The sequence below is a fragment of the Chiloscyllium punctatum genome, chromosome 17, assembly GCF_047496795.1.
Source record: "Chiloscyllium punctatum isolate Juve2018m chromosome 17, sChiPun1.3, whole genome shotgun sequence".
Taxonomy (NCBI): domain Eukaryota; kingdom Metazoa; phylum Chordata; class Chondrichthyes; order Orectolobiformes; family Hemiscylliidae; genus Chiloscyllium; species Chiloscyllium punctatum.
This window is the reverse complement of record NC_092755.1, coordinates 50,713,833-50,740,745: the sequence shown is the minus strand read 5'-3', so window position 1 is coordinate 50,740,745 and position 26,913 is coordinate 50,713,833. Positions and strand designations below refer to the sequence as shown.

At 44.1% G+C, this 26,913-nt stretch overlaps 1 protein-coding gene across 5 annotated transcripts in view; it reads right to left on the bottom strand.

Annotated features, from left to right (window-relative positions):
* Window positions 1-13,369: 13,369 nt before the first annotated feature.
* rab36 (RAB36, member RAS oncogene family) overlaps window positions 13,370-26,913 on the bottom strand; it is a 72,079-nt gene continuing 58,535 nt past the window's right edge. For 4 of the 5 annotated variants that reach the window (XM_072587102.1, XM_072587101.1, XM_072587100.1 and 1 more), the window contains 3 exons: window positions 25,509-25,599; window positions 16,152-16,271; window positions 15,080-15,303 (listed from right to left, as the gene is read on the bottom strand). In XM_072587102.1, the coding sequence (XP_072443203.1) occupies window positions 15,239-15,303; window positions 16,152-16,271; window positions 25,509-25,599 (276 nt within the window). In that variant the 3' untranslated portion in view covers window positions 15,080-15,238. Of the gene's footprint in view, window positions 14,177-15,079; window positions 15,304-16,151; window positions 16,272-25,508; window positions 25,600-26,913 lie in introns of those variants that run through there. The other variant, XR_011962945.1, reaches the window with a different exon arrangement.

Here is a 26,913-nt window from a genome sequence, read left to right as displayed (position 1 = left end):
CTCACTTCTAATGTCTGATTTCAAAATTTTGTACAAGGCTCTCGTGTTAAGATTGGAAACTTTGCTGCCTTTCACTGTTAGGTACGATCAGGCTGGTTTCATAAAAGGCCGTAGATTCTCTAATAATGTCAGGAAGTTGCTGAATATGATCAAAGCTTGTCAGCAACATTCGGTTCAATGGTTGGTGGTCTCCTTAGACACAGAAAAAGCATTTGATCGGGTCAAGTGGCCATACCTTTTTTACATCATTGAGCGATTTGGATTGGGGGAGGTTCTTATCAAGTGGGCAAGAGTCGTTTATGCTGATCCTCTGGCGGCAATGGTGTGAGTTCTAGTAATTTTGATATTTGTAGGGGCAGTTGGCAAGGCTGTCCCCTTTCGCCATTACATTGGTGATTGAGTTGCTGGCAGATGTGATCCTTAGGGATACTAATATAGCCACCCCGAAAGTAGGATGTAAGTCGCATAAGATCTCATTATATGCAGATGATGTTCTGGTTTTTCTGTTGAATCCAAAGGTTTCAGTATTCCATCTTATACAATGCATTAACTCGTTTGGCTCCTTTTTGGGCTACATGATTAATTTCGCAAAATTGGAGGCTATGCCTATAGAGGGTCTTTGGAGACCCTCTGGAGAATATCTGAGGTGGATATGTTCTCCTTCAAATGGTCACAGGTGGGTTTTTCTTTTTAAGCATCTTTATTACTCTAGTCTTTGATTGGTTGTTTGAGGTGAACTTTGCCCACTTACTAGACAGGATTAAGCAAGATTTTCAGCGATGGGAAGTGCTTCCAATATCCTGGCTAGGCCAGGTAGCTCTTATCAAAATGAATATTTCTCTCCTGTTTGCTCTATCCTGTATGAATGCTCCCTTTGATTTTCTCAAGACAAATATTCCAGAGATTTAATGAAATATTTAGTTTTTTTTATTTGGTGCTGTAGGCAGCCTCTTATCAAACTGTCAAAACTCCAGTTATCTCATGGATTGTGGGGAGAGGATATTAGAAGTACTAATTAAGTAACATTTATCGTTTGTAAGTGATTGGGCCTGTAAAGACCCAGCAACAATGCGGCTAGATATTGAGACCTCCCAGATAAAATGTCCCCTCCTCAGCCTTTTATTCTTAAATAAATGAAGATGCCATAATCCGATTGTTATTAATACTGTTAAGGCATGGAGGATCATGCAGCAGAGGGAGGGCAATATGTCCAAAACATTATTTCTTACCCCTATAGTGGACTTGCTGGGTTTTCAACCCAGAGTGATGGACCCTAGATTTTAATTCTGGGCGGCTCAGGGAATCTCCTGTTTGGGCAAATTATTTGAAGGTGCAATAATGATGTACTTTGAACAAATAATTGGTAAATATGGTCTAGTTAACAAAGATCTTTTCCGCTTTTCTCAGGTCTGCCATGGTTGCCTCATCATCTTTGTACCATGCTTCTTTTTCCTCGGGATGAATCTCTGCTGTATCTCCTGATTCCTGAAGAAGGGCTTATGCCCGAAATGTCAATTCTCCTGTTCCTTTGATGCTACCTGACCTGCTGCGCTTTTCCAGCAACACATTTTTAAGCTCTGTATCTCCTGAATTACTTGCAGAAACTCCTGCCACTGCTGTTCCACTGTCTTTCCTGCTAGGGTCCTCTCCCAGTCAATTCTACCCAGCTCCTCCCTCATGCCTCTGTAGTTTCCTTTATTCAGCTGTAATAACCATTACCTCTGATTCGATCCTCTCCCTCTCAAAATGCAGAGTAAATCCAATCATGTTATGATCATTGCCTCCTAAGGGTTTTTCACCTTAAACTCCCTTATCAAATCGCCTCTTTGCACAACACTAAACCCGTATTGCCTGTTCCCTAGTGAGCTTCACCACAAACGGCTCCAAAAAGCCATCTCGTAGACACTCCACAAATTCTTTTCATAGAGTCATAGAGCCATAGAGATATACAGACGGAAACAGACCCTTCGGTCCAACCCGTCCACGCCGACCAGATATCCCAACCCAATCTAATCCCACCTGCCAGCACCCGACCCATATCCCTCCAAACCCTTCCTATTCAAATACCCATCCAAATGCTTCTTAAATGTTGCAATTGTACCAGCCGCCACCACATCCTCTGGCAGCTCATTCCATACATGTACCATCCACTGCGTGAAAATGTTGCCCCTTAGGTCTCTTTTATATCTTTCCCCTCTCACCGTAAACCTATGCCCTCTAGTTCTGGACTCCCCAATCCCAGGGAGAAGACTTTGTCTATTTATCCTATCCATGCCCCTCATGATTTTGTAAACCTCTATAAGGTCACCCCTCAGCCTCCGACGCTCCAGTGAAAATAGTCCCAGCTTGTTCAGCCTCTCCCTATAACTCAAATCCTCCAACCCTGGCAACATTCTTGTAAATCTTTTCCGAACCTTTTCAAGTTTCACAACATCTTTCCAATAGGAAGGAGACCAGACTTGCACGCAATATTCCAACAGTGGCCTAACCAATGTCCTGTACAGCCGCAACATGACCTCCCAACTCCTGTACTCAATACTCTGACCAATAAAGGAAAGCATACCAAATGCTGCCTTCACTATCCTATCTACCTGCAACTCCAATTTCAAAGAGCTATGAACCTGCACTCCAAGGTCTCTTTGTTCAGCAACACTCCCTAGGACCTTACCATTAAGTGTATAAGTCCTGCTAAGATTTGCTTTCCCAAAGTGCAGCACCTCGCATTTATCTGAATTAAACTTCATCTGCCACTTCTCAGCCCATTGTCCCATCTGGTCCAGATCCTGTTGTAATCTGAGGTCATCCTTTTCGCTGTCCACTACACCTCCAATTTTGGTGTCATCTGCAAACTTACTAACTGTACCTCTCATGCTCGCATCCAAATCATTTATGTAAATGACAAAAAGTAGAGGACCCAGCACCGATCCTTGTGGCACTCCACTGGTCACAGGCCTCCAGTCTGAAAAACAATCCTCCACCACCACCCTCTGTCTTCTACCTTTTGAGCCAGTTCTGTATCCAAATGGCTAGTTCTCCTTGTATTCCATGAGATCTAACCTTGCTAATCAGTCTCCCATGGGGACCCTTGTCGAACACCTTACTGAAGTCCATGGAGATCACATCTACTGCTCTGCCCTCATCAATCTTCTTTGTTATTTCTTCAAAAAACTCAATCAAGTTTGTGAGACATGATTTCTCATGCACAAAGCCATGTTGACTATCCCTAATCAGTCCTTGTCTTTCCAAATACATGTACATCCTGTCCCTCAGGATTCCCTCTAACAACTTGCCCACCGCTGAGGTCAGGCTCACCGGTTTATAGTTCCCTGGCTTATCTTTACCATCCTTCTTAAACAGTGGCACCATGTTTGCCAACCTCCAGTCCTCCGACTCCTCACCTGTGACTATCGATGATACAAATATCTCAGCAAGAGGCCCAGCAATCACTTCTCTAGCTTCCCACAGAGTTCTCGGGTACACCTGATCAGGTCCTTGGGATTTATCCACCTTTAACTGTTTCAAGACATCCAGCACTTCCTCCTCTTATTTCTTGCAATCCAGTAAAAACCTGATTTTCCCAGTCCACCTGCATATTGAAATTCCCCATGATCACTGTAGCTTTGCCTTTCCTGCACATCTTTTCTATGTCCTGATGTATCTTGTTCCCCAGCTCCTGACTACTATTTGGAGACCTGTACTTAACATCAATTCTGGTTTTTTTTAACCTTTTCAATTCCTCAATTCTACTCACACAGATTCTACACCACCTGACCCCACTTCACTTCTTACTATTGACTTAATTTCATTTCTGACTAATAAGGCAACCTCACCCCCTCTGCTCACCTGCCTATCTTTTCAATAGGATGTATAACCATGAATATTCAGCTCTCAATCCTGATTCCCTTGCAGCCACGTCTCTGTGATGCCCACCACGTCATAACTGTCAATTTCAATTTACGCCACAAGCTCATTTACCTTCTTCCTTAGACTGCATGCATTCAGATTTAACACCTTTAGTGCTGTATTAACTGTCTCTCCTCTCATTGTCATTTGTTTATCCAGTGTGCTGGAAGCTTGTTTGCTTGCCCTTTCCAAATATTCTGTCCTATTTGTGTCTGTGCTGGGGATTTTAATAACCTCTCCTTAGTTCTGCACGCTTACCTTTACTTCAGTTTTCCTAATTTCCCCGATAATTGACCCCACCCACTATTTTGTTTAAAGCCCTGCCTCCAGCACTAATTATGGGATTTGCTATGACTCTGGTCCCAGCACAGTTCAGATGAAGCCTGTCTCTTCAGAACAGGTCCCTTCTGCCCCAGCACTGGTGCCAATGTCCCATGAATTCAAACCCATTTCTCTCACACCAATCTTTGAGTCACCCATTTACCTGCTTAATCTTATTGACCTTGTGCCAATTAGCTCATGGCTCAGGTAGTAATCCAGAGATTATTACCTTTTGGTTATGCTTTATAATTTAGCTCCTAGCTGTTCATACTCCTTTAGCAGAATCTCTGCCCCAGTTTTATCCATGTCGTTGGGAACCTACATGGACCACAAAACAACCCTAATAATTATTGACCAGTGAACCTTACTTTGGTTGTAGGTAAAGTTTTAGAGAGGATTATAAGAGATAGGATTTATGATCATCTCGAAAGGAATAATTTGATTAGGGATAGTCAATATGTTTTTGTGAAGGGTAGGTTGTGCCTCACAAACCTTATTGACTTCTTTGAGAAGGTGATCAAACAGGTGGATGAGGGTAAAGCAATTGATGTACGGTACAGAGGAACCTCGATTATTTGAATACCAATTATTTGAAAATCGGATTATCCGAAGGAGATCTCGAGGTCCTGATGGAAACATTATAGCAAAGACGTGTTTCCAACAGTGAACAGTTTACAGTGATTAAACAGGCACCATCTCCAAATGGCTGACTGCCCGCCCTCCCCCTCTCCCCACATTTTCCCTGAAGTTCTACAGAGAGGTGTACCCTAAACTCCTGTTCCCCACATAATCTCTCCAACATTGTTCTGTACAGGGCAAATGTGGAACCTGTCAAAAGGTTGCAGTAAAAAGTTATGTGTGTGGCTGTGGCTGTGTGTGTGTGCGCGCGTGGGCATGCTATTTGGAGACTTACTCACAAAGGCAGCTGCAGCAGTCTTGTTGTTGGTGTACAGTCCAGCTGCCCTGGAGGGGGGGTGTGTGTCTATGGGGTTGGGAGGCAGGCGAGCGGATTTGGGGTGGGGGGAGGTGTTGCACATGGTTGGGGGCGGGGGCGGTGTTGCACAGGGTTGGTTGGGGGTGGGGGGAGGTGTTGCACATGGTTGGGGGTGGTGTTGCACAGGGTTGGTTGGGGGTGGGGGGAGGTGTTGCACGGGGTTCGGGGTGTGGGGCAGAGTTGGGGGTGGGAGAGGTGTTGCATGGGGTGTGGGGGCAGACTAGAGCGGGGGCATGGTGTTGGGGGTGGGGCGGGCTGCTGCACTGGGTTGGGGGCAGGGGGCGGTGTTGGGGGTGGGGGGAGGTGTAGCACAGGGTGGTGGTGGGGTGCAGTGTTGGGGGCGGACAGCGCCGGGGTTGGAGTTGGGGATTGGGTTTTGCGCGCTGTGTGCTTCTGCAGTTTCCTGAATAGGGAGCAGACTTTTAAAACTCTGAGCCCCAGAGGAAAGGTATTTAATCAATTAACCGAATAATAGATTATCCAAATGAAACAGTGCCCGCTCATCACGTTTGGATATCGAGGTTCCCCTGCATATGGATTTCAGTCAAGTGTTTGATAAAGTTCCCACAGTAGACAATTGCAGAAAATATGTAAGTATGGGAGTGAGGGTGATTTAGCGGTTTGGATCAGAAATTGGCTAGCTGAAAGAGGGTGTTGGTTGATGGGAATTGTTCATCCTGGAGTTCAGTTACTCGTGGTGTACCACAAGGTTCTGTTTAGGGGCCACTGCTGTTTGTCAATTTTATAACTGACCTGGATGAGGGCATAGAAGGGTGATTTAGTAAATTTGTGGATGACACTAAGGTGGGAGGAGTTGTGGAAAATGCCGAAGGATGTTGCAGGTTACAGAAAGATATCAATAAGCTGCAGAGCTGAGCTAAGAGGTAGAAAATGGAGTTTAATGCAGAAAAATGTGAGGTGATTTACTTTGGAAGGAGTAACAGGAATACAGAGTACTGGGCTAATGGTAAAATTCTTGACAGTGTGGATGAGCAGAGAGATCTTGGTGTCCATGTACATAGATCCCTGAAAGTTGTCACCCATATTGATTGGGTTGGTAAGAAGGCATTTGGTGTGTTAGCTTTTATGGCTAGTGGGATTGAGTTTCAGAGCCATGAGTTCATGTTGCAGCTGTACAAAACTCTGGTGCGGCCGCATTTGGAGTATTGCGTAAAGTTCTGGTTGCTGCATTATAGGAAGGATGAGGAAGCATTGGAAAGGGTGCAGAAGAGATTTACCAGGATGTTGCCTGGGATGGAGGTAAGGTCTTATGAGAAAAGGCAGAGGGACTTGAGGCTGTTTTCTTTAGAGAGAAGGCTGAGAGATGACTTAATAGAGACATACAAGATGATCAGAGGATTAGGTAGGGTGGGCATCCTTTTTCCTCAGATGGTGATGGCTGGCATGAGGGGGCATAACTTTAAATTGAGGGGTGATAGGTATAGGATGGAGGTCAGAGGTAGGTTCTTTACTTTGAGAGTAGTAAGGGCATGGAATGCCCTGCCTGCAACAGTAGCAGAGTCACCAACTTTAAGGGCATTTAAATGGTCATTGCATAAACATACGGATGATAATGGAATAGTGTAAGTTAGATGGGCTTCAGATTGGTTTCACAGGTCGAGGCTGTAATGTTCTATGTTCTACTCCAAGTTCTTCCGCAGCCTAGATGAGATTTCCTGAACCCGAGCACCAGGCAGGCAACACAACCTTCGGGACTCTTGGTTACAGAGAACAGTGTCTATGCCTCCAACCATACTATCTCCAATTACAACGACATTTCTCTTCTCCCAACCCCCACGTGAATGACTCCCTGCACTGCAGTGCTGCGGTCAGTCGGCTCATCCTTCCTGCAGTCCCCATTCCCATTCATACAGAGAGCAAAACTCTTGAACCTGTTGGACAAGGACAGGGGCTGAGACTCTTGCAACTCTACCTCCTGGATCCCTCTACCTGCTTCACTCAACCACAGCCTCCTGTCCCTGACCACTGGCTGAATTTGAATTAGTTAATTGAAGGGGTGTGACTGTCTCCTGAAACACAGCATCCAGGTAACTCTCCCCCTCCCTGATGAGTCACAACGTTTGAAGCTCAGACTCCAGCGCATCAACTCTGAGCCGGAGTTCTTCCAGCAACTAACATTTTCCACAGACACTGGGAACCAGAGTGGGGTCCACCAGCTCCCACATCACACAGGAACAACACATCACCTGACCCTCCATGCTTACTTTATTTAATTAGTTTTGAAGTTTCTAAAAAAAATTAACTTTTGTATCTGCTTATGCAAATTGTAACCAATAAATTAACAGATTCAATTTAACATGGAATCAAATTTCGCAGACTCCTTAGTAAGCAATAAAATCACTGCCCTACTGTGATGTCACTTTTCAGGTTCCCCCTCAGAATCACTTACCTTCCCAGACTGCTCTCAGTTTGCTCCTGCTCAGCTCTGGTCCCAAAGTGAAGGCCCCAAATCCACGAGGTAAGTTTTTATAATCTCTTAACCTTCCCAGACTGCTGTTTGCTCCCCCTCAACTCCAGCCCTGAACTACTATCTCTGCCACCAACAAATTTTGCAGTAGCACGTCTCTCTATCCACTTTTTAAATATCAAAAATATATTTTATTCATAGAAATCTTTGGTACATGTACAGTTGATGATGCCGTACTTCAGAGAACAAATTGAGTTGTTGATGTTCACAATCTCTATGTTTACCGTCAACCTCTTGGCAGTTAGTTGAGGCGACATCAGGGCCCAATTACTGAATGGATGCCCATTATTCTTCAGCAGAAGGACCTTACACAGTGATCTTCCCCACTGTGCATTGGCGACAGCAGTCCCAAGGGTCAGCATGTCTCATAGCAATAGTCCTGGACCTTGGAATGTGCCAGTCTGCAACACTCAGTCAGGGTCAACTCCTTCAACTGGAAGACAGTGTAAGAAATGGGGAAGGGTGTTGTTTTTGCAGATATAGAAAAGCAAGAGTGTGTATGTGCAGAAAGGGGTACAGGGAAAGATATCAGCTAGGCAAGCATTAGGCAAGTATCTTTATCTTTAATGAATAATTGTGGATAATTAAATACTAACTTTTGTGCAGAATTATTAAAGCAAACAATTCTTTTAAATAATAGTCTCAGCAAAATAGCTGAGACAGCTGAAACGCATAAACCAAGCATGAAAAGATACATTGTTAAACGTATGTTCAAGAATGGAATGTACCTATGAACAATGGAAGATGTTACAAGCAAAGTAAAAGAACATCAAGAGACAAGTTTAGCCTTATGTCAGCACTTACAGAGGGAAAGGTTGCCAACTTGGAGAAAAGGGGGCAATAAGGGCGGAGCGCAGTTGGGTAGTAGTAGAATACAATAAGAAAGATTGGGTAATGTAAGAGTCGGGAAAGGTGACCTTACGCAGCTCAAATGTATAACTGTGTGTACTAGTGTGAATGTTCATTGCTCATTTGCTTCTGCATTTGATGCCCTTTCTTGCAAGATCGTAGAATAAATTGTCTTGTTTCCAGTTTTGGTGGTCTCGTCTAAATTTTATTAAATTTATTTCTAATACCAGCAAGTATCGGGTAGACCAAAGAGTATCTTTTACCGAGTTGATGATCCTCCAAGCACAGTTGATGTGCGTCCCTGGGAACAGACCGTTGAGCAGAGTCCCACGTCATGGAGCTGCTCAGGATGAACCTTGACAAACACCACTGCGTATCTCTCCGTGCTTCCTTTGTATAGAGACATTCCAGAAGGAGGTGTGTGACAGTCTCATCCCCTTCACAGCCATTTTGAGGGCAGCGTGTTGTGGCGCTGTGCTGGGAGTTCGGGCATGCATAAAGGATCTCACAGGCAGAGCCCTTCTCACTACCTGCCAAGCCATGTCCTTTTGCTTGTTGGAAAGTCCTAGCGATGAGGCATTCTGCCAAATGACTTCAAGACATTCCACCCCGACATTAAATTCACCTGGACCATCTCTGACACCTCCCCCCCCCCCACTTCCTGGACCTCCCCATCCCCATCAATGATGACCGACTTACTCTGACATTTTTTACAAGCCTACCGACTCCAGCAGCTACCTGGATTACACCTCCTCTCACCCTACTTCCTGCAAAAATACTATCCCGTATTCCCAATTCCTCCGACTCCGCCGTATCTCCTCCCAGGAGGACCAGTTCCACCACAGAACACACCAGATGGCCTCCTTCTTTAAAAACCATAATTTCCCTTCTCGCGTGGTTGAAGATGTCCTCCAATGCATCTTATCCATATCCCGCACCTCTGCCCTCCAACCGCAAAAAGGACAGAGCCCCCCAGTCTTCACCTTGCATCCCACCAACTTCCGCATAAACCACATCATCCGCTGACATTTCCGCCACCTATAAATGGACCCCATCTCCAGGGATATATTTTCCTCCCCACCCCTATCCGCTTTCCGCAAAGACCTTTCCCTCTGTGACTACCTGGTCAGGTCCATGCCCCCTCAACAACCCACCCTCCCCTGCTAGCACCTTCCCCTGCCACCGCAGTAATTGCAAAACCTGAGCCCACACCTCCCCCTCCTCATCTCCATCCAAGGCCCCAAAGGAGCCTTCCACATTCATCAAAGTTTCACCTGTATATCCACCAATGTCATTTATTGTATCCATTGCTCCCGATGCGGTCTCATTTACAGTGGGGAGACTGGACGCCTTCTCACAGAGCACTTTAGGGAACATTTCCGGGACACCCACACCAATCAACCCCACCTCCCTGTGGCCGAACATTTCGACTCCCCCTCCCATTCTGTCGAGAACATGCAGGTCCTGGGCCTCGTCCACTGCCACTCCCTCACCATCCGACACCTGGAGGAAGAACGCCTCACCTTCCGCCTCGGAATACTTCAACCCCAGGGTCTCAATGTGGACTTCACCAGTTTCCTCATTTCCCCTCCCCCACCTTACCCCAGCTCCAACCTGCCAGCTCAGCACCATCCTTATGACCTGTCCTACCTGCCAATCTTCCTTCCCATTTAGTTGCTCCACCCTCCTCTCTGACCTGTCACCTTCATCCCCACCTCCATCCACCTATTGCACACTTAGCTACCTTCTCTCCAGCCCCACCCCCCTCCCATTTATCTCTCCACCTCGGAGGCTCCCTTCCTCATTCCTGATGAAGGGCTTTTGCCCGAAATGTCGATTTTCATGCTCCTCGGATGCTGCCCGACCTGCTGTGCTTTTCCAGCACGTTTCTAATCTTGACTCTGATCACCAGCATCTGCAGTCCTCACTTTCGCCTAAATGACTTTGACAGTCTACTCAGGGAACTGCTCGACAGGATCCCCTCTGTCCTTTTCCCGTAGGATCTCAAGGACACTACGTGCTGACCATTTCCTAATGGACTTGTGGTCAAAGGTGTTTTCCTTCACAAATTTCTCCACGAAAGACAGATGATACGGAAGAGTCCAACTATTTGGAGAATTCTGCGACAGTGCGGCCAGGTCCATCCTTTGCAACACCGGGGACAGGTAGAACCTCAGTACGTAGTGACATTTGGTGTTTGCATACCGGGGATTCACGCACAGCTTGATGCAGCCACACACAAAGGTGGCCATCAGGGTGAGGGTACTGTTGGGTATGTTTTTTCCTCCTTTGTCTAGATCTTTATACATTGTGTCCCTTCCGACACAGTCCATCTTTGATCTCCACATGAAGTGAAAGACGGTCTGGGTGACTATGGCGGCACAGGCTCGGGGAATAGGCCAGACCTGCATCATATACAACAACACCGACAGTACCTAACACCCGATAACCAGGTTTTTACCCATGATAGAGAGCGTCCGGTGCACGCCTCAGCCCCTTCAAACCAAATACCCAGCACCTTCAGGTGGTCTGTCCTGACAATGAAGGAGATAGAGGATTGGTTGGCCCAGTTTCCAAAGAGCAAAGCCTTGCTCTTGCCTCGATTTACCTTGGCCCCTGAGGCCCATTCAAACTAGTCATAGATGCATACGAGTCTGTACACAGACTGCGGATCAGAGCAGAAAGTGGCAATGTCATTCATGCACAGGGAGGTCTTAAACTGTAGACCCCCATTGCCAGGAATAGTCACCCCTCTCAGGCTCGCTTCTTTCCTATTGGACTTGGCAAATGGCTCTACAAAAGCACACAAACAAAGCAGGAGAGAGAGGGCAGTCCTGTGTGACTCCAGATCTGATTCGAAAGCTTTCTGATTCCCACCCATTGATTGAGACTGCACTGACAATAATGGTGTAAAGCAACAATTGCAGATTCCCTCCACAAAGCCTATTTTGGACAGAACATCTCTCATGTATGTGTGCGATATCGCTTTCTCCTGGTCCAGGCTGATAAAATAAGTGTCCACTCCCCTGTTCTGCACGTAGGCGGTCGTATTCCTGAGGAGTGAGAGACTCTCAGCGGTCTTCCTGCCTGGTACAGTATAGGTTTGGTTGGGGTGAATCACCAATCCCAGAGCAGACCTGACCCAGTTGGCAATGACCTTTGACAAGATTTTGTAATCCACATTTAACAATGAGATTAATCACCAATTTCAAAGTTCCTCCCTCTCCCCCTTCTCCTTGTAGATGAGGGTAATGATGCCATTCCTCATGGATTCACTCATGGTATCTGCCAGAAGCATACTGACATACATCTCCAGTAGGTCCTGGCTAATCAAGTCCCATAGTGCAGAATAGAACTCAACAGGTAAGCCATCATCACTTCCTGGAGCTTTATTCTTTCAAAGGACTCGAGGGCTTTGGTCAGCTCAACCAGAGACAGCGGCTGGTCCAGCCTCTCTCACACGCTACTGTCCAAGACCTGTGTGATGGAGGACAGGAACAACTGGGAGGCCACACTGTCAATGGGCTTTGTGTCATACAGACTGGCATAGAAGAATGTGCTGATCCTCATGGTGGCAGACTGAGATGACATTACGGAGCCATCTTCTTCCTTCAGGCTGCTGAGCACAGAGTTCTCCTTGTGAACCTTCTGGAGCAGAGTCTGGACTGGAAGATTATCTTGCAGGCCTCTGAGGCAAACAGTGAGGCTTGCTGGCCCTTCACCTCCTGGAAGTCCTCTGTGACATCGATCCCCATCGTCTGCAGCAGGAACAGGTTCTGCATAGTCTCCTGAAGTTTGGGCAGTTTTCCCCATCTCTCCTCGCTTTCTGAACACCTTTGAGGATGAAGAACCTTTTGGTGTTCCCTTTTACCGTTTCCCACCAGTCCACTGGAGACTCAAAGAGGGGCTTCACTGTTCTCCAACCTGTGTAATCCCTTTTGAGCTCCTCAATGTGTTCTGGGGTCAACAATTTCGTGTTCAGCTTCCACATTCCCTTGCCAACCCACTGCTCATCCTGTAGGTAACAGTCGGCCAGCAGGAGACAGTGGTCAGAGAAGAATACCGGCTTGATGTCGGTGGATCTGACTGAGAATGTGTGGGACACATACAGGTAATCCATATTAGCTGTTCGACACTAGCAATGTTGAATTTCTCAAGTAAAACTTTCTTGAAAACTTATGAAGGATGCAATCACCTACTCAATAATGGAGTAATCCTAAAGCAATAAAGCTCTGGAGATGGTTAGACTGTTACAGTAAGGCTCTTGAATTATTTTTTTAAAAGGTTTTTAGCTTTTGAGCTCACTTTGTGTTCTTAAAAGAGCAGAGGAAAATTACTCTTTCCCTGAAAATAGAATAAATCTGCCATTTTTTTCTTTCCATTTTTAACATCGTCACCAGGGACTTTTCCAATTTACAAAATCTCCAACTTTTACTGAAAATTTTCCAGGTTTCAAAATTGTTTTTGGTAAAATGGGTCTATTTTCACTCATAAAACAGCTTCTGTCCAGCAGTTCGAATTCAGTTTTGCTGTAAACATTCAGTCTAAACAGTTTCTGTTTTCTGGGAATGTCTGCTTGCTTTTTGTTTTAAAAGCATATTTCACAGAAGTTGTACTCACAGCTCTTTAGAGTTGTGTATAATTTCCTTTTACTGTTTCCCTTTGGACATCTAGTGGGTTTTGTATAGAATTGCATTTGCTGTTGCTCTTCAGGCTTTAAACAGTAATGCCCACTGCTGGTCACCATGTCACGTTAACTGCATTGAACTAAGAATCAACCATTCCTCAGGAAACAATTAATTTTGTGACTGAGTTTATTTAAAATATAAAATTAACATAACAGCAGACCAAATAATTTCACTGTCATGCACATTCAGTCAGAGTAACTGACAGTTGGTGTTTCAGCCTTATATATACACAGCACCTGATGTCCTTGAAGATAAATGTACATAGATACACCTCACTACCCTTTACTGAAAGTCTGTTACCTTTGAATTTTGCATCAATCAAATCAGAGGTGAATGTCTGAAGACAAGTCCAAAGACATTGGTAGTGATACAGGGAGGGAACGTTGCACAATTTGGACCAGAATCCAAATCTTGTCTGGAATCACATTGTTACTCAGGTCACCCCTTGGAGGTCTGGCAGTGTCAACAGATCAATCTAGATTCAGAGGACAGAACTTTGTGTGTGTGTGTGTGTGTGTGTGTGTGTGTGTGTGTGTGTGTGTTTTGTGTTGGGGCGGGGCTATGAGGAAAACAGATCAGCAAGCCTGTTTTCATATCTAATTTTCATATCTAATTTGTCTGACTAAGTAGCATAAATTGAATTCAGTGGAGGAGTTAACACAGCAATATTTTGGATAAAACTCTATCAGTGTCAACTAAAACAGTCTTTGTGCCTTAGATTTATTGCTGGCCAGGAATTCTATGTTTCTATGATATGTTTTCAAATCTTATTCTATGCATTCATTGCAAAAAGAAAAATAATCCAATATCTCTATCAAAGTCATTCTTTAATTAAGCAACTAGCCAGAAAAACAATTCAAGCTACCTCCTCCTAATTTGGGATTTCTCTCTCCTTCTTCAAGTAGAATAGCCCAGGTCTCCCTAGCAGTTCTCCTAGATGCAAGGATAAAGCTTAGGATTTATCATTGAAGAGGAAAAGGCATCAACCTTTGACCACCTTATCAGTCACAGACATAGACCTCTTACATGCCATAATCTCTTAACTCTAAACACATTTGGTACATAAAACAGGAAATTCCTATTTTGACTGACCACAAAAGATTAATGCCAGCACTGGGGATTGAAGATTAGGATTGCTTAATAATTAATAGTTCCATTCAGAGGCTTTCACTTTTAATGTTCACTTGTCTTCACCCCAAAAAATGTTAAAGATCCCTTGACATCCTCAGAGTTCCAGTTTTGGATCCTGATCATTGAAATAGTTTTGTTAATAATAAAAAATTATATGCTCATATTTTATAAAAAAAACACAATGATCTCAAGGATCTTGATCAATTTAGCAAATAACTACTGTTTCACACAAGGGTAATTTAGAAAAAAATTATTTTTATAGGCATTAAGGCACACTGAAGTGTTTGACGTTAGTGGTATTAGCAACTAAATAATCCTTAATCCAAATTAATAAATAACACCATCAGTGGCATTTATCTCAGATAAGTTTGTTTTGTACATTTTTATTAAATCAATACAATTTGTCCTTTACCCTAAAAAATTATTAATGTCCTTTCTAAAAGGCCCACTTCAACCCAAAACTCAATTTCTGTTCAGAGTCCTGGTGTTATGGAGTTTCTAGTTATTCTAGGTTTTTCTATTTACATAAACCATCTGAACTCAACCCGACATCAGGCTGCAGTCTATGTATTATGCTTGGATTAGTGGTGCTGGAAGAGCACAGCAGTTCAGGCAGCATCCAAGTAGCTTCGAAATCGACGTTTCGGGCAAAAGGCCTGATGAAGGGCTTTTGCCCAAAACGTCGATTTCGAAGCTACTTGGATGCTGCCTGGACTGCTGTGCTCTTCCAGCACCGCTAATCCAGAATCTGGTTTCCAGCATCTGCAGTTATTGTTTTTACCTCATGTATTATGCTTGCCAATACTATGGTATGTGAACCAAATAGAGGATTGACCAGTGTTACGAAATGCTGTATATTTAATTTCAGCAGCAGCCAGTGGTGGAATTGATCCTGCTTTCCGAGTACTCAGCTGTAACTTTATCCATTCCTGTATTTTTAGAAGAAAAAAATTCGCAAATTTACATTTTGAGTTTTTCTCTTTGTTAAAAGCTTAGTGGCCATTACTGTATTTTGTCCCCTCCTTAAATCAATATTCTTACTTTATCTCATTTACTCCTAGGTTGATCAGATTAATACCCCGTTTCTGAGAAACATTCTTCTGAAGCTCTCCTCAAGCAGTTATGTTAAGAGACAGAAGGAGTAGTTTGCTTTATCATTAGATTCTTCCCACACTATCCCCACATCCCATTCTATCTTTATATTTAGAAAAAAGCCAAGTCTGCAGTTTATAGCTTATTGACAGAGAAAGCTGCAAAACCCAGCCCTGCTGCATCATGGTAGAATCTGTTGCTATCACACATGTATTGGCAAATACTGGTAACTCAAAGACTTGCAACACATCTGTTTGAACTCGCTTACCAGTCAAACCATAAGTAAAATTGATAGAAACCATCACTCAAAGAATCTGAGAAGACTGATCAACTTATCATTGGGAAAGATATTTCAGTAATTTCTTTGGATGTGGGCATTACTTATAAGATCAGCATTTATTGGTGACCCCTAATTTCCCTCAAGAAGATCGTGATGAGCCAACATTTTGAACCACTGCATTCTATTTTTCTCAGAGAAATGTGGGTGGGTGTTGGGAATGGGTGGGAGAATGAAATTATGAACTAGTAACAGCCTGTAAAAAGTGAGACAGTAACAGACATGAATCCTTAACAAAAACCAATTTGCCTTCCCAGGTAATGGTCAAAACTTCCAATTTAGAACTTTTAGAAATCGTAACCTGAGTACACTTGTGTAAAATTCCAATAGATTCCAATAAATACTTACGGATTGTGTTACCCTCACCAATCTTTGCACAGGGAAAGTCATTTCTTTCCAGTTCTTTCAGTAAAGATGCTTCAAATGCCAAGGCTGCCACTCTGAAGAAGAATTCTCTGACATTTTCACCTATGGGAAGAATTATACTGCAAGTTCAATTCTAACAAGATGTTCTCCCAATTTAATTCAAAGTACTGCACGGCTTATGTTTAATTACCTTGTATATTGATTGTACTAGCCACAGTAATTTATAAACTTAAAGTACAATTCCACACATCCCATACACCTTGAAGGTCACCAGCTGCAAATGCAGAGCATATCTATTGTATGTCTACCAGTCAAAACGATAGGCATGTTCCATGAACTACTATTGGTAGAGACGGATCTTGCAACTAAAAGTGAGGATTAGGCTAAGTGAATTCAGTCTGTTTTTACCAGAACCAATTTGGCTGCTTCAGCCATCTGTATATCTTTCCCTATCACCCATCCAATGGTTCCTTGGTTTTCTTTGTTAGATACACCTCTGTACATAGTTAACACAGTTGGCTGGACAGCTGGTTTGTGTTGCAGAATGATGCCAAAAGTGTGGGTTCCACTCCTGTACTGGCTGAGGTCACCATGAAGGGCCCATCTTCTCAACCTCACCTCTTGACTGAGGTGTAGTGACCCTCAGGTTAAACCATTTGTTGCCTTTCTCTCTCTCTCTAAAGAGAGTGTGGGACTATGGCAACTTTACCTTTTAGTAACATGAGACCTATTCCCAACTTTACCTTTTAGTAACATTAGACCTCTTCTGACTGTACTAAACCACCATTTTTGCCTGTCTTGGACCTTCTGTATTGGCATTACCTGTTTCCAAAATCCAGTTCATGCAACATTGCAGCACAATAACAGAAAATCTAGCTGACTGTTCTAACTCTTTGGCAGAGTTATTCAATTAGTCTCTCTCTCTTGCTGTTCCCTAACAAACCTGAATTTTTTTCTCTCTGCAAGTATTTATACAATTCCCTGTTAAAGGCTTGACTGTACAGAACTTGCCCATTGCCAAAAAAAGATATATTTTGTTGAATTTTTCTTGTTTTTTCTTTCATCAAGACATTCACAAGAAATACCAATGCAGGAGGAATAATCTTTTGAACTTGCAAAAACTACGTTCCCAATCATTTTTCCTACCACTGAGGTTTGTGCATGGCAGTGACTTCCAGGGAAGTTGAAGTCAAAGTGTCAGAATGTAGATTGGCACGTGCAGAATCTCTGAGGGCTGCGCAACCAAAGGTAGTCAATAAGGTATTCTAAATAAGGCTTCTTAATAATAAGATAAGAGAGTTGGGGTAATGGGAGAATTTTCAGAATGGCAATCTGTAATTAATGGAGTGCCATAGGAATCAATGCTGGGACCAAAATTATTTACAATGTACATCAATGACTTTGGAAGATCCCTGGTATGGAGGGACTGTCTTCTGTCCAAAGCTTACATAGGTTGAGACTCCACTTGAGTTGAGATGGATGAAAGGTGATCACATTGAAACATATAGATTTCTTAAGGGGCAACTTCTGAGAGGTTGTTTCCCCTGATGAGAGAGTTTAGAACCAGAGGGCATAGTCTCAGTATAAAAGGGTACCAATTTAAGACTGAAATGAAGAGCAATTTCTTTTCTCAGAGTCTTTGGAACTTCTTGTCACAGAGAGCTGTGGGGACAGAGTCCCTGTGTATATTTAAGGCAAAGATACATAGATTCTTGATTAGTCAGGGAATTGAGGGTTATGGGGAAGGGCAGGAAAGTGGATGTGAGGAATGATGGATCAGCCATTGCTCAATTGAATAGTGGAGCAGGCTCCAGAGGCCAAATGGCCTATTTCTGACCTTATTTCTTATGGTTTTATAGATGAAGGAAGAGAATGTATTTTGTGGATGACACAAAAATAAGTGGGAAAGCAAATTGTGAACATGACACATGGCATTTAACAGACGGAAATGGTCATGGTAAATGATCAGCAAAAAAGACTTGAACGATGGAATATAATGTGGGAAAATATATAGAGACACCAATCTATGCCAGATTTAAGCCCAAACTAAACTAGTCCCACCTGCCTATACCTGTTCCAGATCCCTCCAAATCGTTCCTATTCATGTAACTATTCAAATGTCTTTTAAACATTGTAATTGTACTTTCTGAGGACGTGCATTCCACACGTGAACCACCATCTGTGTAAAAAAAAATTGCCTCCTATGTCTCCTCTCACCTTAAGAATAGCAAAGCTGAAAAAGATTGCAGAGAGATTTGGAGTTCTAGTGAATGAATCCCTAGGCTAGCATCTAAGTTCAGTAGGTAATAGGGAAGGAAAATGGAATGTTAGCCTTTATTACAAGGGGAATGAAGTATAAATATAGGAAGGTCTTGCTTAAATTTTCCAAGACATGGGCCAGACCACAGGTGGCATACTGAAAACAGTTTTGATTCCCTTATCTAAGGAAAGGTGTACTGGCATTACAGGCAGTCCAGAGAAGGTTCACTTGATTGATCTTGGGTATGGAAGGATTTTCTTTAGAGGAAAGATTGAGTAGTTTGGGCTTGTACTCATGCGGAATTTAGAATAAAGAGGAGTCCTTAATAAAACATAAGTTTCTTAGGAGACTTGACAGAGTTACACTAGAGGTTGTTTCTCCATGTGGAAGACCAAAGGCATACTCTTGGAGTGAGGGGTCACCCATTTAAGGTAGAGATAAAGAGGAATTTCTTCTCTTAGAAGGTAGTCAATCTGCGGAATTCTTTACTGCTTCTTAGTTCAGTATATTCAAGACTGACAGTGAGACTTTCAATCAGTAAGGGAATCAAGTGTTACGAGATGAAGGAAGGAAAGTGAAGTTGAGGATTATCAGAATAGCCTTGATCTCTTTCAGCAGATTCAATAGCTTACTTCTGCATCTACACCTGATTGTCTTAATTATATTATACTAAAAGGGAAGAGACTGTTGATTGTTTTGCAAGTGGACTCTGATTGGTAGAGGTATTGTCATGGAGAATGCACCAGTTAGATGATGACTGACAGTTAACTATCAAGCTTTTGTTGAAATTTAAACCAGGCATTGCCCTGAGAAATTAACAAGAGAATTGCTGGCTGTGACCTGTTTTGTGAGTTGAAACAAGCTCATTGACATTACATGTTCTTCCTGTTTGCAAAGAACAAGGCTCTGTGTATTACTATACGTAACTTCCAACATGGGCAAGTGTACCACACTCAGCCTGACTGACATTCTTGTATTAGTAGTCAGTATAATTCTTAGGGATTCAGGATTATTTAGTGCAGATTTCCCAATTACAGAACCAGCTTACTTTGAGAGTTTTGGTATCCTGGGTAGCATATTTCTGGTGATGGCCAATTGAGAGACCATTACTATAGTTGCTATACAGTTAAGAACAGTGGCCTCACTCACAAAGCTGCCAGCATGATCAGAGATCCAGCAGTTCAGCAGCACCAACACTAGTGCAATTGATATCATGTGCAATCATTCTCCCTGCTGATCTGGTATTCAGCCTTTTTGTCCATGTTTTGATCAAGACAGTAATGAGACCTGAAGCTGAGTCACGCTGGTAGACTTAAAAGTTAAGACTGATGTGGTAAAATCCCAGAACTTTATTCTATTCCAGCCTTAGGATCACTAAGCTTTGTTTATCACAGGATGCTTCCACTGTTTAACATGAATGTAATCCTAATTTAACTTCACTGGATTGATATTTTATTTTTATATATGGCTGGTGCAGCACCTGGAATTTCTCCTGCATTATTCATTTAACCAAATTTGATTTTCTAGCTTAATGGTAATGGTAGAATGGTGGATAGGCTGGGCCAATAAATTGAAGATTGTGGCTCACGTTTGTTTAGTGAAGCTGCCACATCACCCATCTGGGGTGCGCCTCATCTGCCACACCTTCCCCTGCAACCAGAAAAGATACAAAACCTGCCAGTCACCCCACCCCACCTCCATCCAGGGCCCCAAACAGTCTTTCCAAGTGAGACAGAGGTTACCCACTTCTCCTGCAACCTAGTTTACTGCATCAGGTGTTCCTGTGGTCTTCTCTACATCGTGGAGATCAAACGTAAACACCGGAATGGCTCACCGAGCATCTCAGCCGGGTCCGCAGGGGCCAACTGGACCTCCCAGTCACTGTCCATTTCAATTCCCCTAACCACTCCCTTTCTGACATCATCATCCTTGGTCTCTTCCACTGCCAAAACAAACCACAGCTCTTATTGGAGGAATAACACCTTATCTTCTGCCTGGACACTCTACATCCTGGAGGACTCAACATTGAGTTCTCCAATTTCAAAAAACCTCCTTCCCCATTCCCCAACTCCCTTCCCAGCCCTCCCACTGCTTCCTGCCACCAACCAGATTCATTCCTCCCATTGACCAACCAGGTCTTACCCTCTACCTGTCTTCCCACTTCACCATCCTGCCTCCGCCTCTCTCTTTATCTGCAGAGGCCTCACCTTCCCCCACATCCACCCCCAATCCTGAAGGAGGGTTACACCCGAAACGTCGATTTCTCCACCTACTGATGCTGGCTGTGTTCTTCCAGCCTCCTGCCTGTCTACTACAGGTAAAATATGGCTGAAGTGGGATGAAGTATTTAACTGTTCAATTAGGACAACGGCCACCTGATGTGCCACTGAGCCCATGTTAAGTGAAAGACAGGTCAGGGGCAGGACAGGCCACAACCTTTAAGCCCTTTCCTTCAAACCCATCAGTAAGGAACCGCAAAATTATACACAATGTATTGGGAATTGCCTGTAAATATGCGTCTTGGATGTCTTCTGAGTGAAATATACAACTGGGAATCTTTGGTTAATAAACATTGAGACTTACCAAACACACACAGACACGTGAACGTACAGTGTTTTTTTTTGAATATTTGGAAAATAGGAGCAAAATAATGAGACAAATAATACAGAATGCAGAAATTGGGCACAGTTACAGCAGTGACAGGAACCCAGCATTATCATGGACTGAGCCATTCCAACATGCTTACTAAATGACTTAAAAAGCACAACGCATCAGGGAAAGAAATGTTTACTAACACAACGCTCCTTTGAGGAGCAAATGACCCAATTACTATGAATCAATCATGCAATTGCGAATGATTTTAATTTCAAAATCAGCTACTGCTGAAGTTATGGCAAGAGACTGGGAAAATCTCGGTGGAATTTCAGAGAACTTGTGGTGTTCTTTGGGAATTGGGAATTAGAAAAATATTCCTATGGCTCTGAAATTTGAAACTCCTTTTCAGGCAGTCACAAAGCTCCCCAGTATGTACCGGAATTGTGTGACCATTCCAGGCATCTGTACATCTTTGGAATGTCATAGCCTCTGTATAAATAGTTTTATAATCTGTTTCACACGATTTGTTTGTGAATCATACTCCTCAAATTTTGCTTATATACATACAAATCTTTGAGATCTTTGTCCCCTCCAATTCCAGCTTAGTGCTTCCCTGATTTTAACATCTCTACGATTGGCAGCTGTGCCTTCAACTGAGTTGACCCTAAACTTGGGAATTTCATTCCTAAACCTCTCTGCTTCTCTCTTCTCTTTTAAAATGCTTCTTAAAAACTATCTTGTTATCTCAGCTTTTGGTCATAGAGTCATACAGCATAGAAATAGATCTTTCAGTACAACCAGTTCATGCTGACCATAATCCGAAATTAAACTAGTCCAAATTGTCTGTGCTTGGGACATATCCTTTCAAACATTTCTTATTCATGTACTTATTGATTGATTTTATGGAGGCATGACTAGAGTGAAAAGCTTTGTTGACAAGCAGTGCAGACAGATCATACTAGGCAAGGATATACAGAAGGAGAAAGTGAGGACTGCAGAAGCTGGAGATCAGAGCTGAAAATGTGTTGCTGGAAAAGTGCAGGTAAGGAGCAGGAGAATCGACGTTTCGGGGATGAGCCCTTCTTCAGGAATGAGGAGAGTGTGCCAAGCAGGCTAAGATAAAAGGTAGGGAGGAGGAACTTGGGGGAGGGGCATTAGAAATGCGATAGGTGGAAGGAGGTTAAGGTGAGGGTGATAGGCCGGAGTGGGGGTGGGGGCGGAGAGGTCAGGAAGAAGATTGCAGATTAGGAAGGCGGTGCTGAGTTCGAGGGTTGGGACTGAAACAAGGTGGGGGGAGGGGAAATGAGGAAACTGGAGAAATCTGAGTTCATCCCTTGTGGTTGGAAGGTTCCTAGGTGGAAAATGAGACGCTCTTCCTCCAGCCGTCGTGTTGCAATGGTCTGGCGATGGAGGAGTCCAAGGAGGGGAGTTGAAGTGTTGAGCCACGGGGTGGTTGGGTTGGTTGGTCCGGGTGTTCCAGAGGTGTTCTCTGAAACTTCTGCAAGTAGGCGGCCTGTCTCCCCAATATAGAGGAGGCCACATCGGGTGCAGCGGATGCAGTAATGATGTGTGTGGAGGTACAGGTGAATTTGTGGCGGATATGGAAGGATCCCTTGGGGCCTTGGAGGGAAGTAAAGGGGGAGGTGTGGGTGCAAGTTTTGCATTTCTTGCGGTTGCAGGGGAAGGTGCCGGGAGTGAAGGTTGGGTTGGTGGGGGGTGTGGACCTGACAAGGGAGTCACGGAGGGAGTGGTCTTTTCGGAATGCTGATAGGGGAGGGGAGGGAAATATATCCCTGGTGGTGGGGTCCGTTTGCGAAAGTGACGATGGATGATATGCTGTATATGGAGGTTGGTGGGGTGGTAGGTGAGGACCAGTGGGGTTCTGTCCTGGTGGCGATTGGAGGGGCATGGCTCAAGGGCAGAGGAGTGGGAAGTTGAGGAGATGTGGTGGAGAGCATGGTCGATCACATCTGGGGGGAAATTGCGGTCTTTGAAGAAGGAGGCCATCTGGGTTGACATCTAGGTAACTCTATAAAATCTAACTGGATAGTATCAAAAGGTGCACTCAGCAAGGGAGTTTCACTAGGATTGTACTTTTGACAAATTAAGCAATTTGGAGCTGCTTATTTTGCTTTTTCTGACAGGTGGGGATTCCACCAAGCTTGGAGAATTCTGACCACCATTCCCTCTTACCTACATGCGTGTGTGTATGAACATATTCAACTTGAATAGGCAGAAGTGAGTCAGGCTGACATGTCTGTCCTACTGGCGTAACCCAAAGCTTTGTAACCCTGTGAGCAGATGTGGCGGAGACGAAGGAATTGGGAATATGGGATGGCATTTTTACAGGGGGCAGGGTGGGAGGAGGTGTAATCTAGCTAGCTGTGGGAGTTGGTCGGTTTATAGTAAATGTCCGTGTTGATTCGGTCGCCTGAGATAGAAATGGAGGGGTCTAGGAAGGGGGAGGGAGGAGTCTGAGACGGTCCAGGTAAATTTGAGGCCGAGGTGGCAAGTGTTGGTAAAGTGGATGAACTGTTCAACCTCCTCGTGGGAGCACGAGGCAGCGCCATTATAGTCATCGATGTAGCGAAGGAAAAGGTGGGGGGTGGTGCCAGTGTAGCTGCGGAAGATGGACTGTTCCACATATCATATGAAGAGGCAGGCATAGCTGGGGCCCATGCGGGTGCCCATGGCTACTCCTTTGGTTTGGAGGAAGTGGAAAGAGAAGTTGTTCAGAGTGAGGACCAGTTCAGTCAGTCGAAGGAGGGTGTCAGTGAAGGGTACTGGTTGGAATGTGGGAAAGGAAGAAGCGGAGGGCTTTGAGTCCTTCATGATAGGGGATGGAGGTGTATAGGGACTGGATGTCCATGGTGAAGATAAGGTGTTGGAGACTAGGGAAGCAAAAATCATGGAGGAAGTGGAGGGCGTGGGTGGTGTCCCGAACGTAGGTGGGGAGTTCTTGGACTAAGGGGGATAGGACCGTGTCAAGGTATGCAGAGATGAGTTCGGTGGGGCAGGAGCAGGCTGAGACAATGGGTCGGCGGGGGCAGTCAGGTTTGTGGATTTTGGGCGGGAGGTAGAAACGGGCGGTGCGGGGTTGTGGGACTATGAGGTTGGAGGCGGTGGGTGGGAGATCCCCTGAGGTGATGAGGTTATGGATGGTCTGGGAGATGATGGTTTGGTGGTGGGAGGTGGGATCATGGTCAAGGGGGCAGTAGGAGGAGGTGTCCGCGAGCTGGCGTTTAGCCTCAGTGGGGTAAAGGTTGGTGCGCCAAACTACCACTACGCCTCCCTTGTCTGCTGGTTTGATAGTGAGGTTGGGGTTGGAACGGAGGGAGTGGAGGGCTGCACATTCCGAGGGTGAGAGGTTGGAGTGGGTGAGATGGGTGGAGAGGTTGAGGCAGTTAATGTCGCGGCAGCAGTTGGCTATGAAGAGATTGAGGACAGGTAAGAGACCAGCACGCAGTGTCCAGGTGGATGGGGTGTGTTGGAGGTGAGAGAAGGGGTCGTCAGAGGGTGGGTGAGAATCCTGGTTGAAGAAGTAGGCGCAGAGGCAAAGACGGCGGAAGAATTGTTCGATGTCTTGCCGCGTGTTGAACTCGTTAATCTGAGCGCGCAGGGGAATGAAGGTGAGGCCTCTGCTGAGAACTGATCTTTCATCCTCAGAGAAGGGTAGTTCTGGAGGGATGGTGAAAACACGGCAGGGCTGGGAGCTAGGACCTGGTGTGGGGCTGGAGCTGGGAGTGGGGGAGGGAATATCGTGGCAAAGTTGGTGGGGGCGGAAGTGACGTCATGGCTCGCGGCAGCGGTTGCTGCCACGGGCGCTGCAGGATATACAGAACACAGGGTGTAAAAAAAACTTAGAGGCACACAGGTTATATTGCACATGGTGTGTGCTAGATGAGATCAACGTTAGCAAGATCAGCATTATTTGAGGCTAGACATTCATTAGTCCAGTAACAGCCAGGAAGAAGCTGTTCCTGAGCCTGCTGGTGTGTGCTCAAGCTTCAGTATCTTCTGCCTGACAGATTGGTCTTTGATGATGTTGGCAGCCTTTCCATGGAACAGTGGACGGAAAGCTGGCTTCCATGATGGCCTGGGCTGTGCACACAACTTTTTGTAGTTTCTTACGATCCTGGGCAGAGTAGTTGCCATACCAGGCTAATATGCACCTGGACAGAATGATTTCAATGGTGCATCTGTAGACATTGGTGAGGGTCCTTATGGATATGCTAAATTTTTTTAGCTGCCTGAGAAAGAGGTGTTGTTGTGCCTTCTTGACTGTCGCTTCTATTCAAATGCCTTTTCAATGTTGTCTTTGATATGCTCTCATGTGACTCAAAAATATTTTAAATAACCATTTTAAAAATTTTGAGACATTTTGAATCATATGTTAATACTATATAAATACAAAATGTCATTTGAATGTGCATGTGTGGTTGTGGTCCACAGGCACAACTGCTAATGCTTTTCTAAACACTCACCTGTTTTAGAAGACACAGCCCAATACTCTGCTTGCATCTCAGTAGCTACCTTAATGGCATCAGCTTCTGTTCGTTCATATTCAGCCTGCGACTGGTACGTAAACACAAACAATGACACAGAGTTACATAAGGAATTATTGGTCAATGACAAAATCTATCAGGTCGGTTTTAAGGGATGTCTTAAAAGCAAGTGAGGTGGTGGGAGTGTTAGGAAGAGTGCAAGGCCAATGTAACTGAGGTTATGGCCGTCAGTAGTGGAGCAATTAAAATTGGGAATGCTCAAGAGGCCAGAATTAGATAAGTACTGATATTTTGGAGGAGGAATTACAGTCACACTGAGGATAGAGGCCATGGAAGGATTTGAAAATATTTGGTCAGATGGTTCAGAAGAGAAAATAGTAGGTGAATCATGAGACTTGGTACAAGTTAGGATATAAACAGAAAGACCAGCTATCTTATATAAAAATCAAAGAAGCAAGAGCAATTGTAGGCTATTTTGCCCCCAGTGTCTATTTATCCATTAAATAAGATCATAGCTGATCTGACTGTGGTCTTAGTCAACTTTCCTACCTCCCCATCAATTCAATCCCCACCATCTACCTCCGCGTCCACTCCTCTACATGCCAAAGAATAATCCATGAATCCACTATCAATCTGTCCAAGCTACCTGTTCATTGACAATAAATTGTTAGTCCAATACAATCAAACATTCAAACACAAGCAGCTTCCCTTACAGGGTATCTGGGACATTTATCATAAAAACAAGCAATTGTTTATTTCCTTAATAAATCAGATTAAGGAATCCTTGACAAGCAGTGGCTAACCTGAACTGTAAAGTGCCAGTTATAATAATGACTTCCATGGCAAAACAGATAAATTTAAAAAAACATAGGATTGAGAGACAGAAAGAAAAAAAGTTACACTTTTAAAAAAATGCCCAACCATAAAAGCTGAAGGAATGAAACTTCATATTCTTTGAAATATCAGGGAGGTTGTAATTGAGCAGTAATTAAAACCTAGTACATTGTCAAGAGGGCACTTAGATTAGAATGGCCTTAACCTCATTTTACATGGTGAGCTCAATTTATATTCCTAATGTCAGCAATGTTCACCTTAAACTGCACAGATGTGAGGGAGCACAGCAATCTGGAATATACTACACAGTGTAACAAACAAACTGCATTTCACCACCCTTTTAAGTATATTCTCATGTGCAGAACAATCTTAGTGTGCTGGTTAAGTAGGCTGCCTTGTCCTGAATGTTACTTATCATCTGGAGTGCTGCCGCTTACATTGAGTATTCAAATATATTGCTGACTTGTACTTGTAGATAGCAGAGAAGGTTTGAGGAGTCAGGAGATAAGGTACAGTGATAAAACTGCAGAATTCTCATCCTTTCATCTGC